We start from the raw sequence: 16,093 nt of genomic DNA, 5'->3' as shown, positions 1-16,093 counted from the left end.
CAATCTACACGCCGCATTTTGGTCCGCTTCTCCTTCACCAGTAGAAAACCGTTACAAATACACTGCCAAGCAATGCAAGCAGATGTGGAATTAAACCTCAAACAGTTGTGTCTTTTAAATCAATACTTTTTCAATAATACCAATAGACATGATCAGATCCTCTTTCCTATTCAGGTTTCATATAATGCACAGCCACATGCAAATCCATGAACTCCAACAATAAAACATTGAAAAACTTAACATGTCTACCGGCAATGTCATTATTTTTGTCACCATCCATTAATAATTGAATTGCATTATTTTCTTTGTACATGCACCGAGCTTCCATTGGCTGGAGCCAATCAGTGGTGAATGATAAATACCCAAATAAAACATATGTGAAAAGATGTGGTCCAAGTTAAGCTTAGATGTTTTTATTTTGTATGATACAACAACCAGGTCTTCCTGAAATTTGCCATAACTAGTAAACCGTACATCCTGACTCTATATGGGCTTCCAAACATGAACCTGCGACAACATGGGAGGGGTGGGACCACATGGGAGGGGTGAGACCATATGGGAGGGGTGGGACTACATGGGAGGGGTGGCCCTAATAATTTCTATTTTGTTATTAAAATCATTAACCCATAAGAGAACACCTGACCAAAGCAAGGCATGACCCATATCAAATTAAAACAACGTTATTCTTAATGAGAAATATAATCTAATAAACAAATGCTTGCTTAACTAAAGACATGAAAACTGGCTCCAACATTGTACATCCCTAAACTACCAACAATAACAATTATATATTGTTATATTCTCAATGACCTTACTGCCAATATGAAAGTTTATTCCATAGCAAAATACAATGTTGGAGACAGTTTTCATGTCTTTTGTTATGCAAACATTTGTTTATTATGTCCGTTACGTTTATGCTGGGTCAATTAAGGAAGACATCCTCTTCTGCAAACCACTGGAAACCAGGACAACAGGAGTGGATATTGCTTAAGTACTGGACAGCTTTGTGCCATCACATGGACTTTGATGGTCAAGATGTGTAAATGTATAGCGTGTGTGACATGCTTACAACGATGACAAAAAAAATACATTTGAGAGTGCACTGACCCTGGTGCTAGAGGGGGTACGCAGCTGGAGGTTGAATGTTTGATGGGGTACGGGACTATAAAACGTTTGTGAACCACTGGTCTACACTAAAGAATATGAGTTTAGGCATAAGTCAAATGCATGGAAATAAAAATGGTTAATACATGTGACATTTTGGAGAGATTTTTGGACACTAGGACTGCCTAGGCCATGTTATGGATAAATGTCTATAAGATAGATTGGTGTAAGATATTTGCTCCGTTTTCCGGGGTCCATGTTGACAAGATGTTGGTGATTAACTGGAGGGGACTATTGACCAAATGGGATGCAAACTCAAAAATGAATACATTGTGTAAGGTGGATACTTTTGTTTCACAGTATATTTGTTTTAGACTACCAAGAAACACTGTGTGCCCAGGATTTAGCCCACTGCATTAAAAGGCTGTTAAGGGGGTAAAACTGTCTGTTGAAGTCGTAAGTAAAGGGCCCATCTTAAAGAGTACAAAGAACCCTTTTTTTATATTGACTGAGATATTCCCTGGACATTCCATTCTCGGACATCCTAGGATTCCCCCACCTGAGAACTATTTTTAAAGGTTAAAGGTTAGACAGGTTTAAAACAATTGTTTCAAAGACAATAGGGGCACCCCCTTGTGTAAATATAGTTCACCTGTGTGTAAAGGACCCCTCGATGACTAACCTTGACCATTAAAATATTTATTAAAGACGAAACAGGTTTAAAAGAAACACCAAACACGCTCGCACACACACCCCAACGGACCAATTTATCTTGTGTAGAGAGAAAGACATAAACAGATCAGGAAGACAGACAGACAGACAGACAGACAGACAGACAGACAGACAGACAGACAGACAGACAGACAGACAGACAGACAGACAGACAGACAGACAGAGGCGGAAGGACGGACAGACGGACGGACGGACAGATAATTCTTAAAAGGTAAATTATATTTTCTTTTAAAATATTTTTATTGTCTTCTAAATCTTTAGTACAGAGATGCATACCTATTAACATTAATTAAAGTTTACAATGCAATAATACATTATTCCACAAATGTTTTTTACTAAACCTTTATATAAATCATACATATTATTATTAAACAATACTACACTTTAATACCCAATATATGTTTATATGTAGGAAAGACTTAATTATTAATTTGTTTTGCTCTCTCTCTCTGCTTGTAACACCCATAGCTTGTAACCTGACTCCAACCATGCAGACTGGCCTCAGACACACAGAGAGAGAGAGCTGTCATTCAATGAAGGTAAATACAATTTTCTTTCAAACCTATTTTCTTCTAACTCTTTAGTACAGAAATGCATACATATTACAATTTTAAAAGTTTACTATGCAATATTGAACTAGACATGTTTTTTAAAACTTTTATATTAATCGTACATTTTATTAATAAATACTACACTTTAATACCAATTACATTTTTAAATGCATAAGTATTTTTTTGTAGGAATGACTTATTATTATTAATTTGTTTTGATCCGTCTTATGTCTTGGGGGTAAAAGCTGTTAAGAAGTCTTTTGGACCTAGACTTGGCGCTCCGGTACCGTTTGCCGTGCGGTAGCAGAGAGAACAGTCTATGACTAGGGTGGCTGGAGTCAATGACCATTTTTAGTGCCTTCCTCTTACACAGCCTAGTATAGTTGTCCTGGATGGCAGGAAGCTTGGCCCCAGTGATTTACTGGGCCGTATGCACTACCCTCTGTAGTGCATTAAGGTCAGATGCCGAGCAGTTGCCATACCAGGCAGTGATGCAACCAGTGCTCTCGATGGTGCAGCTTTAGAACTTTTTGAGGATCTGAGGACCCATGACAATTTTTTTCAGTCTCCTGAGGGGGGAATAGGCTTTGTCGTGCCCTCTTCACGACTGTCTTGGTGTGTTTGTAACATTATAGTTTGTTTGTGAAGTGGACACTAAGGAACTTGAAACTCAACCTGTTCCACTACAGCCCCGTCGATGAGAATGGGGGCATGCTAGTTCCTCATTTTCCTGTAGTCCACAATAATCTCCTTTGTCTTGATAACGTTGCGGGAGAGGTTGTTATCCAGGCACCACACGGCCAGGTCTCATCGTTGTCGGTGATTAGGCCTACCACTGTTGTGTCGTCAGCAATCGTAATGATCGTGTTGGAGTCGTGCCTGGCCATGCAGTCATGAGGGGCCCCTGTGTTGAGGATGAACGTGGTGGATGTTTTGTTGACTACCCTTACCACCTGAGGGCGGCCCTTCAGGAAGTCCAGGAATCAGTTGCAGGTGTTTAGTCCCAGGGTCCTTATCTTAGTGATTCTAATGGTTTTCTTCCTGGGAAGGAGAGGAGGATCAAAATGCAGCGTGGTTATTTATAAACATCTTTAATGAAAGATGAAAACGTGAACACTATACAAAATTAGAAAACGTGGAAAAACCGAAACAGTCCTAACTGGTGCAAAACCCAGAGACAGGAACAACCACCCACAAGATACCTAAAGATGTCTGCCTAAACATGGTTCCCAATCAGAGACAACGATAAACACCTGCCTCTGATTGAGAACCACTCCAGGCAACCATAGACTTACCTAGAACACTCAACTGAACACAACCCCATAGACTACAAAACCCCTAGACAAAACAAGACACAAAAATCACCCATGTCACACCCTGGCCTAACCAACATAATAAAGAAAACACAGAATACTAAGACCAGGGCGTGACAGTACCCCCCCAAAGGTGTGGACTCCCGGCAGCACACCTAAACGCATAGGGGAGGTTCTGGGTGGGCGTCTGTCCATGGTGGCGGCTCTGGCGCGGGACGTGGACCCCACTCCAACACAGTCTTAGTCCGCTTACTTAGCGTCCCTTGAGTGGCGACCCTCGCCGCCGACCTTGGCCTAGTAACCTTAACAAAGGGCCCCACTGGACTGAGGGGCAGCTCCGGACTGAGGGACAGCTCGGGACTGAGGTAGCTTGGGACTGAGGGGTAGCTCAGGACTGATAGGTAGCTCAGGACTGAGAGGTAGCCCAAGACTAAGAGATAGCTCAGGCAGGTTGACGGCTCTGGCAGATCCTGGCTGAATGGCGGCTCTGGCGGATCCTGGCTGAATGGCGGCTCTGGCGGATCCTGGCTGAATGGCGGCTCTGGCGGATACTGGCAGACTGGCGGCTCTGGCAGATCCAGGCTGATTGGCGGCACTGGCAGATCCTGGCTGACTGGCGGCTCTGGAAGATCCTGGCTGACTGGCGGCTCATGACAGACGGGAGACTCTGGCGGCTCATGACAGACGGGAGACTCTGGCGGCTCATGACAGACGGGAGACTCTGGCGGCTCATGACAGACGGGAGACTCTGGCGGCTCATGACAGACGGGAGACTCTGGCGGCTCATGACAGACGGGAGACTCTGGCGGCTCATGACAGACGGGAGACTCTGGCGGCACATGACAGACGGGAGACTCTGGCAGCTCATGACAGACGGGAGACTCTGGCAGCTCATGACAGACGGGAGACTCTGGCAGCTCATGACAGACGGGAGACTCTAGCAGCTCTGGACAGACGGGAGACTCTAGCAGCTCTGGACAGACGAGAACCTCTAGCAGCTCTGGACAGACGGGAGACTCTAGCAGCTCTGGACAGACGGGCAGCTTAGGTGGCGCTGGGCAGACGGGCAGCTCAGGCAGCGCCGGACAGGCGGGAGACTCCGGCTGCGCTGGAGAGGAGGAAGACTCTTGCAGCGCTGGACAGGCGAGGCGCACTGTAGGCCTGGTGCGTGGTGCCGGCACTGGTGGTACTGGGCCGAGGACACACGCCTCAGGGCGAGTGCGGGGAGCTGCCACCGGAGGGCTGGTGTGTGGAGGTGGCACTGGATGGACCAGACCGTGAAGGTGTACTGGAGATCTTGAGAGCAGGGCTGGCACCAACAACCCTGGCTGGATCTTCACCCTAGCCCGGCAGCTGTGATGTAGTGTACCGGGCTAAGCACGCGTACTGGGGACACCGAGCGTTCCACCGCATAACACGGTGCCTGACCAGTAACACGCCCGCCACGGTTAGTACTGCTAGGAGCACTGTAGCGCTGAGCTGACACAGGACGTGCAAGGCTAGGGAGGTGCACAGGAGGCCTGGTGCGTGAGGCTGGCACAATCTTCACCAGACGACTAGCACGCACCTCAGGACGAGTATAGAGAGCTGACCCAGGTGCCATCAAATCCCCGACATGCTCCGTCGGGCGAATGCCGTGCCTCATGCACCAACACAGCAACTCCCTCATAACTCTCTCCTCTAATTTCCCCATTAACTCCTTCACGGTCTCTGCTTCGCTCACCTCCAACACCGGCTCTGGTTCTGGTTTCCTCCTTGGCTCCTTATGATAAACAGGGGGAGTTGGCTCAGGTCTGACTCCTGACTCTGCCACACTCTCCCTGTTCCCCCTCCCAATACATTTTTGGGGCTGACTCTCGGGCTTTCATCCGCGTCGCCGTGCTGCCTCCTCAAAGCGCCGCCTCTCCGCTTTGGCTGCCTCCAGCTCTGCCTTTGGGCGGCGATATTCCCCTGGCTGTGCCCAGGGTCCTTTCCCGTCTAGGATCACCTCCCACGTCCAAGAGTCTTGATTCTTCAGCCGCTGTTGCTGCTGCCAGTTACCACGCTGCTTGGTCCTTGGTTGGTGGGTGATTCTGTAACGGTTTTCTTCCTGGGACGGAGAGGAGGACCAAAAGTTATTTATAAACATCTTTAATGAAAGATGAAAACGTGAACACTATACAAAATAAGAAAACGTGGAAAAACCGAAACAGTCCTAACTGGTGCAAAACACAGAGACAGGAACAACCACCCACAAGATACCTAAAGAATATGGCTGCATAAATATGGTTCCCAATCAGAGACAGCGATAAACACCTGCCTCTGATTGAGAACCACTCCAGGCAACCATAGACTTACCTAGAACACTCAACTGAACACAACCCCATAGACTACAAAACCCCTAGACAAAACAAGACACATAAATCACCCATGTCACACCCTGGCCTAACCAACATAATAAAGAAAACACAGAATACTAAGACCAGGGCGTGACAGTGATGAGCTTTGAGGGCAGTATGGTGTTGAATGCTGAGCTGTAGTCAATTAATAACATTCTCATGTAGGTGTTCCTTTTGTCCAGGTGGGAAAGGGCAGTGTGGAGTGAAACAGAGATTGCATCATCTGTGGATCTGTTAAATTGAAGTGGCTATAGGTTTTCTGGGATAATGGTGTTGATGTGATTCATAACCAGCCTTTCAAAGCACTTCATGGCTACAGACGTGAGTGCTACGGGTTGGTCGTCATTTAGACATTTCACATGCTGACCACAGTGCTCGCGTCGCGTGCAAATATTACGTTTCCACATAAATGTTATTCAATCATTGTACCCACACTGCTCGCACGCGCCAACCAGTGTCTGTGTTTCCAGGCGTTAAAATAGAAGTTGCTTCGATTTGTGGTTCAGAACGCGCTCTAAGTCCTGCCGCACCCATCTCCTCATTGGTTTATAGAAGCAGATTCCCACGTGCACATCTCCTCATTGGTTCACCCATGTCTGTGATTGAAAGACGAACTGAAGTTGGTCAGCATCATGGTAATACTGTTAGATGCCAATGGCCATATACAGTCCAAAGAAGAAAAAGCCTGGAAGGAGGAGAGATGACTAGAATCAATTCTGTTGACCATTTTATGTGTGGATTAATTGTCGGAGTGGGGGACCTTGTGCATTTCAGGTAAAATAACAACTCAGCATTTAAATCACAAGACAAATTAGCTAGAAACAACAAGCTAGCTAAATAGGACAAATTAGATAGCAACTGCAAGCTAGCTAGCTAAATTGCCTTATATGTTTAATGCTTTTCAACCTCTCCCCAAATTAATATAATTGGTTCAGAGTTTGTTTTGATATTTCAACCTGCGTGTTGTGATCACTTTTGGTGTGGGGGGGACAAAATCAATTTGCGCACAATAGCGCACCATCGTGCACAGGTGCGACCGGTTTGGGTGTTAGTGTTCTTAAGGACAGGGTTTATGGTGGTCTGCTTGAAACATGTTGGTATTACAGACTCAGTCAGGGACAGGTTGAAAATGTCAGTGAAAACGCTTGCCAGTTGGTCAGCGCATGCTCAGAGTACACGTCCTGGTAATCCATATGCCCCTGCGGCCTTGTGAATGTTGACCTGTTCAAAGGTCTTACTCACATCAGCTACGAAGAGTGTGATCACACAGTCATCCGGGACAGCTGATGCTCTCATGCATGCTTGAGTGTTGCTTCTCCAGAAGCGAGCATAGAAGTAATTTAGCTTGTCTGGTAGGCTCGTGTCACTGGGCAGCTCGAAGCTGTGCTTCCCTTTGTAATCTGTAATGGTTTGCAAGCCCTGATTTATCTGACGAGCATCAGAGCCGATTTAGTTTGATTCAATCTTAGTCCTGTATTAACGCTTTGCCTGTTTGATGGTTAGTCAGAGGGCATTGCTGGAATTCTTATAAGCTTCATTGTTAGAGTCCCACACCTTGTAAGCAGCAGCCCTACCCTTTAGCTCAGTGTAAATGTTGTCTGTAATCCATGGCTTCTGGTTGGCGTGTGTACATACAGTCATGATGGGGGCGACGTCCTCAATGCACTTATTAATAAAGCCAGTGACTGATGTGGTGTACTCCTCAATGCCATCGGAAGAATCTCTGAATATATTTCAATCTGTGCTAGCAAAACAGTCCTGTAGTCTAGCATCTGCTTCATCTGACCACTTTTTTATAGACCGAGTAACTGGTGCTTCCTGCTTAAATTTTTGCTTGTAATCAGTAATCAGGAGGGTGGAATTATGGTCAGATTTGCCAAATGGAGGGCGAGGGAGAGCTTTCTACGCGTCTCTGTGTGTGGAGAAAAGTATCTAGAATATTTTTTCCTCTGGTTGCGCATTTATCATGCTGATCGAAATTAGGTAGAACTGATTTAAGTGATTAATTGTATCTCTAATTCTGCTTTTGTGACTCTATCGCTGGGAAAAATGGCTGTGTGTTTTTTGGGGGATTTGGTGGTGGTCTAACATAAATATATGTTGTGTTTTCGGTGTAAAACATTAAAACATTAAAAATCGGACACGATGGGTAGATTAACAAGATGTTTATCCTTCATTTGCTTTATTGGACTTGTTAATGTGGGAAAGTTAAATATTTAAAAAAAAATATTTTTGAATATCTCGCGCTGCCTTTTCAGCTGAATGTTGGGGGGGTGGCGCTAGCGGAACCCCTAGCCATAAGTTTAATAGAATGTGGATAAAGTCAAGGGATCTGAATACATTCTGAATGCAGTTGTCTGAATGTAGTTGAAGACGGAAGTTAACATACACTTATGTGTAACGGCTTTCGTCGTCAGATGAGGAAGAGTATTCGGACCTGTCACGACTCCTACCGAAGGTGGCTCCCCTTCCAGCACTACCCTGAACTCTCTGCTTCCTGTGCCTGACTTCGCACCCACTACACCCAATTTGTTACAGGACCAAAGCGCAGAGTGGTAAGTGTTCATGTTTGTTTATTGAACTGAACACTAATACAAAATAACAAGAGAATAAATGAAACCGAAACAGTCCGTAAGGTGCAAACACTAAACAGAAAATAACTACCCACAAAACCCATGTGGAAAAAAGCTACCTAAGTATGGTTCCCAATCAGAGACAACGATAGACAGCTTTCCCTGATTGAGAACCATACCAAAACATAGAAAAAGGACATAGAATGCCCACCCAAATCACACCCTGACCAAACCACAATAGAGACATAAAAGCTCTCTACGGTCAGGGCGTGGCATTATGTTGGAGTCATTAAAACTTGTTTTTCAACTACTTAACAAATTTCTTGTTAACAAACTATATTTTTGGCAAAACTGTTAGGACATCTACTTTGTGCATGACACAAGTCATTTTTCCCCACAATTGTTTACAGACAGATTATTTCACTTCCAATTCACTGTATCACAATTCCAGTGGGTCAGAAGTTTACATACACTATATTGACTGTGCCTTTAAACAGCTTGGAAAATTATTTAATGGCTTTAGAAGCTTCTGATAGGCTAATTGACATCATTTGAGTAAATTGGAGGTGTACCTGTGGATGTATTTCAAGGTCTACCTTCAAACCCAGTGCCTCTTCGCTTGACATCATGGAAAAATCAAAAGAAAACAGCCAAGACCTCAGAAAAAAGTCTGGTTCATCCATCCACCATAAAAAGCCAGACTACGGTTTGCAACTGCACATGGGGACAAAGATCGTACTTTTTGGAGAAATGTCCGATGAAACAAAAATAGAAGGGCCAAAGCAACAAACAATTATGTCATACATTACATCATTGTGTGCTTACTTGTGTATGTGTTTGTGCTTTTGTGTGCAGAGAGACTCCGGGGAGGGGAGTGGCTGTCAGTAACTCAGGGATAAATAGAGGGGCAGAGCTCAGAATTTGGCAGAAGGCTGACCTGACAGGATCGAGCACAGGACCAAGCAGGAGTAGGAGGACATCAGCATTTAGATTTTGTTTTTCAAATGGAGGAACATGAAGATATTCAATACTGTTTTCAAGACAGAAACTCTTCTTGCAGAAAGGCTTTGCTATCGATATCTATCTACATAACACTGTACATCTTCTTCTCATTGATTTCAGCAGTAACAGTATTTTTGAACGTACTGGTGATCATCTCCATCTTTCACTTCAAGCAACTCCACACTCCAACCAACCTGCTCATCCTCGCTCTGGCTGCATCAGATCTCCTGGTGGGACTGATTGTGATACCAGTAATGACTGTAGCAATAATTGAATCATGCTGGGGTTTTGGGAAATATTTCTGTGCGTTTCTTCTCTACATTACTTGTTTATGTACTTCTTTATCTCTGGGCAGTTTGGTCTTGATATCTATTGACCGCTATGTTGCTGTGTGTTATCCCTTATTGTACCACTCTAAAATAACAATAACAAGAATGATGTGTTGTATATCAATTACCTGGTGTTGTTGTACCATATACAATGCTGCTATTATAAAAGACATTGTAAATGTACAGGTACCCAGTCGGTGTTTGAATGAATGTTTTATTGTCGTAGGAATAACCTGGGGAAATATAATTGACTTTGTATTTACAATGGTTGTCCCATGCTCTATTATTATAACACTTTATTTGAAAATCTTTGTGGTGGCCAGATCACAGGCCAGAAAGGTATTTTCAAAAGAGGCTGCCAGTGTGTCTGGTGTTAAAACTGTACAGGCAAATAAGTCTGAGAGAAAAGCAGCAAAAACTCTGTCTATTGTTGTTTTCAACTATTTCATTTGTTGGATTCCATTTCTATTTTCTTTTTTATTTGTTTCTTTTTTAAGTGACAATTTACTATCATTCATCCTCAGCTTTCTGCCACTTGTTAATTCCTTAATTAATCCAATAATTTATGCTTTCTTTTATCCATGGTTCAAAGTGACAGCTAAACATATTTTAACTCTGAAGTTAAGGTGTTCGTAGTTTCTGTATTTGTATTTCTAAGTTTAAAAAAAAGGTGTCACATAGTTTTGTTATACAATTGTTCTTTCATGTAACAATACACTGACAATACATAGATGAATGTGGTGTTGATACAGAATGATTTGGCTGGATTGGATTGGAATGACTTGAATAAAGTTTAAGAAGGCATAAATAAAAAAAGGAGAATGCATAAGAAGGTACAAGCTTGTTTTATAAAATACACTGTAGTCATTTTGGGTTGTATTCTCCAAATTCCGAAGCCTGTGGTTGTTCCATGTTATTTAATGATAAATAGTATTCAATTATTCTAAAAGTACATTTTGAGGAAGTCATGAATCATTATATATATTGTCTAACATTACCCTCTAGTGGCTACATAGTGACACAACACCTTTAACAAGTGCAGTGAAGTTGAAATGTTCAATACAGCATGATATTAGACGACGTCCAAGTCTATCTCAATGGATTATTGTGTAAGTAGTTGAGGGTAAAATGCAAGAATATGCAATTATGTGTAAGACTTTATAATGTTCAGTAATAAGCCATTTGTATTTACAGTTTGCTCACCATTTATTATTACGCACACATTTGTTAAATATTAATCACCTGGGTATTATGACATGTATAAATAACTACTATATGCAGTAATGATTGAACACAACAGTGGAGGAGACCACAGCAGATACTTCAACCTCAACATACTGGGTATGAACACTACCACTACTCTCACTCCATCACTGCTGCCATGTCAGGGGTCACACCAGAGCAGCTTTCTCAGAAGCTGTTGAGCGTGAATGAATATAGTGATTGGGTAACACACTAAATAATTAATAATGGATAAGTATATCGTTTATTCTTAATGTATATATCATTACTTCTTCATCTGTTTTAGCAAGCCAGTTCTTCACACATTTATAAACAGCTTTCATAGTATGTAATGATTTAGAAGATCATTCATCAGATGTTTAATAAATATCCTTATAAACCATCTACTAATCATTAGTAAAGTATTTTTCAGTCCCTAATCTAAAGTGAGGACTCTTCAAACTTTCTTAATACTTTATAAATGTTTTGAAAAGTGACCAGTGTCATTTCTCACAAAAAGATGGACATGCTATTGGTAGATATTCCAGCAGTACCTGATGCTCCTTAAGGTCTCAAAATGACCTAGAACATATCAATGGTTGAATAATAAGCACATCGAGGATGTTAAAGGAAATATATCCATTTTTTAAATTCAAAAACAGTCACATTGTTATGGTAGTGTGTAGTAGTAACGTGTTTTGTCTGAAAATGCTAGCATTCGTGTTTGTTGGCAGTGACTTTCAAAACCAAAGTGTGGATTACAGTCACTCATGAGAGCAGTTCATAGAACCCTTACAGGGTAATAGAACCGATACCTAAATACATAATTTAACTGAACATTATGTTGTTAAGTGAAGTTGTCGAAATACTTATGACTTCTTCAAATGGGGGGACTAGATACATAAGGTGCATTCATTTTTAAATGGTAAAACAGATATGTATGAAAATACTCTCAAATAAAAGGTGACATTATATAATGTCACCTCATATGAAACAAAAGATTTCCAAGTTTAAAAACAGTTTCACTGCAGAGTGTTACACCCATTGGTCACTGGTTGAATCAACGTTGTTTATTTTTATTTATTTTAAATTTTACCCCTTTTTCTCCCCAATTTCATGGTATCCAATTGTTAGTAACTACTATCTTGTCTCATCGCTACAACTCCCGTACGGGCTCGGGAGAGACAAAGGTTGAAAGTCATGCCTCCTCCGATACACAACTCACAGCGCGCATCCAACCCGCCGCACCAATGTGCCAGCCGCACCAATGTGTTGGAGGAAACACTGTGCAACCTTGGTTATCGTGCACTGTACCCGGCCCGCCACAGGAGTCGCTGGTGTGTGATGAGAAAAGGATATCCCTACCGGCCAAGCCCTCCCTATCCCGGACGACGCTCGGCCAATTGTGTGACGCCCCACGGACCTCCTGGTCGCGGCCGGTTACGACAGAGCCTGGGCGCTAACCCAGAGTCTCTGGTGGCACAGCTGGCGCTGCAGTACAGCACTCTTAACCACTGTGCCACCCGTGAGGCCATCATGTAGTTTATTTTTTAACCAACATGGAGTAGAAGTCTGTGCCCAGTGGGCAGAGATTGTTTTCTGTATGTAGTGGCCATAGGATGGCAGTATAATTCACAATATCTTGACTCATGTGGAAGAGAATTTTGTCTGTTCTATAAAGTCAATTTCTATCTGAACTTTCTGTGTAAGGTGTAAAGTGTGTCTGTAACAAACTGAGAAGAGGCTATCTGTCCGAACAATACCAAAGCCTTTTATTTACAGGAGACTCAATGAAATAAAGGTTTTATTATGGGTGTTGAAAAAAATATGCACAAAACATGTCAAATCAAACTTTCCTTCAATTTTCTCCACATACCACCCACACTCTTCAAGTTAACCCTAACAGTCCTGAGGCTCCAGCAAAAAAATGGTCTGCAGGACCATGGTTGGTGCCGTTCAGTCTCTCGTTGAGATGCAATGGGCACTCTCCCCATGGAGGAAGTTTGCCAAGTAGCCCTGTGGAGGGATTATTCAAATTTCTTAATTTTCATCTCTATGTATAGTCCACCTCCCAACTGATTGTGCCATGGTTGCTGCTTCAAGTTTCAGCAACACAAAGCTGTCATGGAAGTTACTTGAATCTGGCTCATTGTGAAGTCAATAACTCTGATAAAAATCCCTCGTCACGGGCAATGAAACATGTTGTTTTGTGGCCTTCAGAGAGGCAAATATCAAAGGTGTGAGTGTGATGAAAATGATCTCAGAGCAGACAGTGGCAACCCATGTGGTTACTGTGGCGTAGGCTAGTGTATAAGGAAAGTAGCCTACCTTAACTCCTTAACGCAAGAAGACGGGGTAAATTGTCTAGAACGGAACAAATTATGTAGAAAATTCTGCAAAACGGTGAATGTAAACTAAGGACAAAACATGCTGCCCTTCCTCGTGCCCACTAAAAATCCACACAACCCTCCCCCAAAGCAAACATTTTTTATACCACTCCACTATTTTTGACCCCTCCCCAAGTCATTTTCGAACTCACTAATTGTGCTGTCAATTGAAGTTTGTATCTGAAACTTTTGGCAGGAATCATTTCAAATGTTGGGTCTTGAATGTATGGTGGTACCAAGCACACAAAAACAGAATTGAACATTTTATGAGATAATTATCAAGTTAATAAAAAATAATGATCACGTTAACACAAGATAATTATCACTTTAATATGTGATCCTGAAATGATCTCATATTAACTTCTTAAATGTCAATTCCCCAATATAGGGGACTTTCATTTTCATTTCGATTCTGTATTTAATAGTCACATGTACAGGGTTGCAGGATTGGAGGGTACAGTGAAAATCACAGGCTCTGAGCTTGAACATGCTCAGTTAAATAAAATAATGAAAATGGTAACAAATAAACAATATAATTTAAATGTCATTATAAATGTCCATTGGGTTGGAGGCAGAGTAAAAACTGTTGAGGAAGTGGGGGAGCAGCATGACCATTGAGCGAGAGTGGGAACCAAGTTAAATAAAAAAAAACATTAACAACTGCAACAGTGATGAATGTCGTTGGGGTGGGGGCAGAGGTCCCTGATGATCTTCCTGGCCTCCCTACGACACCTGGTGTTGTACAGTGGCTTGTGAAATTATTCACCCCCCTTGGCATTTTTTGTTGCCTTACAACCTGGAAATAAAATTCATTTTCGGGGGATTTGTATCATTTGATTTAAACAACATGCCTACCACTTGGAAGATACAAAATATTTTCTTGTGAAACAAACAAGAAATAATGCCCAAAAAATAGACAACTTGGTTGTTTGAGATAATTAAGTTGACGGCACACGTCAAATGTATGATATATGACCCTAAGGTCACGCGTTAGAGGGTCTGCTAATTTATGCATATATTGAATCTATTCCTTTGAAGTTTGAACATTTGAAAGAGAATGGCCCACACCCCCTATTGTATTGCCCTTAGGGTTGTTGTCTATGAAGCAGGAATGTCTGGGAGGGGGATTGTGTGTGTGTGTGTGTGTGTGTGTGTGTGTGTGTGTGTGTGTGTGTGGGTGGGTGTCTCTGCATGGGGTGTTTGAAACAAGGTCCCTTCACATTGTGCACATTTCAAGCTTTCAACAACAATAAAACAAACATTTAAATAATGTTTCTCGGCCTAACACACTGTTGAGTTTCCTATTTAGTTCTCTTTATATGTACATGCCACGAGCTTCCAGGTGGCTCCAGCCTATGGATGTCCGGTGCATGTACACCGGGGGGATTTTGAAAGAGGGAGATTAGAACCCAAAAATTAATAGGGGTTAAGAAAGATCCTTAAGGTCATTTCAGATTCAGGTTTAGGGTGTAATAAGCATGCCCCGGAGAAAAAGGCTTTCGGAAAAGCAGTGTGCGTGCGTGTGCTGGCGTGTGCTGGCGTGTGCTGGCGTGTGCTGGCGTGTGCTGGCGTGTGCGTGTTTCAAAAACAAAAAGGGTAGGGGGTGTGTTCAACAATGCCCAGGCATCTGCAGTCAAGGCCCTCTCTCTCTGCAGGGGTTGTTTGAAACCAAGGTTTGCACTATCTTGCAAACGGTATGTACAGATAACTGCCTATCCCCCACCAAAAAAGTGTGACGGCGTCTCTTAAAATGGGGACTTTCGATTCATTGACACATATGCCTTTTCAAATCCTAATTTCTCACCCCCAGAGGATGTGGGGGCTAAAAAGTCAAACAGACCCCAGAAAGAATACACTATATCTAGACCGACCCCCGGGGTTAAACATTGATATTTCTAATCAGCGCAGGATGCCCCCACCCCGGTCTATAAATTTACATCGGACACCCCCAAGGTGCTAACCCTGAGGATGTAGGAAATCAAAAGGGCCTCGTCTTACTGTCTCGACGCCCCTCCTGTTGTTTGAAATCACTACCTTTGTAATCTAAACCAAATATACAGGGTGTTGCATACAGGATATCGCCCGAAAAAAACGTCAACCCATACCCTGTAAACTCGTTTGGTACCATCTCTCCTTTTGAGCCAAGACATCGAACGAGTTTGCGCCTACAAACGCACAGGCCAACAGGCCAGGACAGATAAAAAGCTCATCCGTGAATCCCTCCTAATGGCACTTTCTGAAGGTGAGTTAGTGAAAATAATATATTTTAAGATTTGGAGTCGGGGAATTGTTTGACTATTATTTGAATATTAAACAGGAGTTATATGTGTTTTATGCCGATGACATACATTTTTTAAATGTCAAATGCCCATATTCTTGTCATTTAAAAAATGTATATATATCGTATAACATGTTAATATTATCTAACGTCCGCAGGATATCAAACATTGGGACAACTGCACCCGGGGATAAATGCTATGGAACAGCCGTCGATAGAATGGAA

General features: G+C 42.6%; 1 protein-coding gene across 1 annotated transcript; it reads left to right on the top strand.

Moving 5' to 3' along the window:
- The first annotated feature begins 9,371 nt into the window (after positions 1-9,371).
- On the top strand, positions 9,372-10,618 carry LOC139380134 (trace amine-associated receptor 13c-like). Its single transcript, XM_071122578.1, has 2 exons — positions 9,372-9,386; positions 9,596-10,618. The coding sequence occupies exons 1-2, from the start codon at positions 9,372-9,374 to the stop codon at positions 10,616-10,618; spliced, it is 1,038 nt and encodes a 345-aa protein (XP_070978679.1).
- The last annotated feature ends 5,475 nt before the right edge of the window (positions 10,619-16,093 follow it).

This window comes from Oncorhynchus clarkii, chromosome 22 (assembly GCF_045791955.1).
Source record: "Oncorhynchus clarkii lewisi isolate Uvic-CL-2024 chromosome 22, UVic_Ocla_1.0, whole genome shotgun sequence".
NCBI lineage: Eukaryota > Metazoa > Chordata > Actinopteri > Salmoniformes > Salmonidae > Oncorhynchus > Oncorhynchus clarkii.
This window is presented reverse-complemented; position numbering and strand designations above follow the sequence as displayed.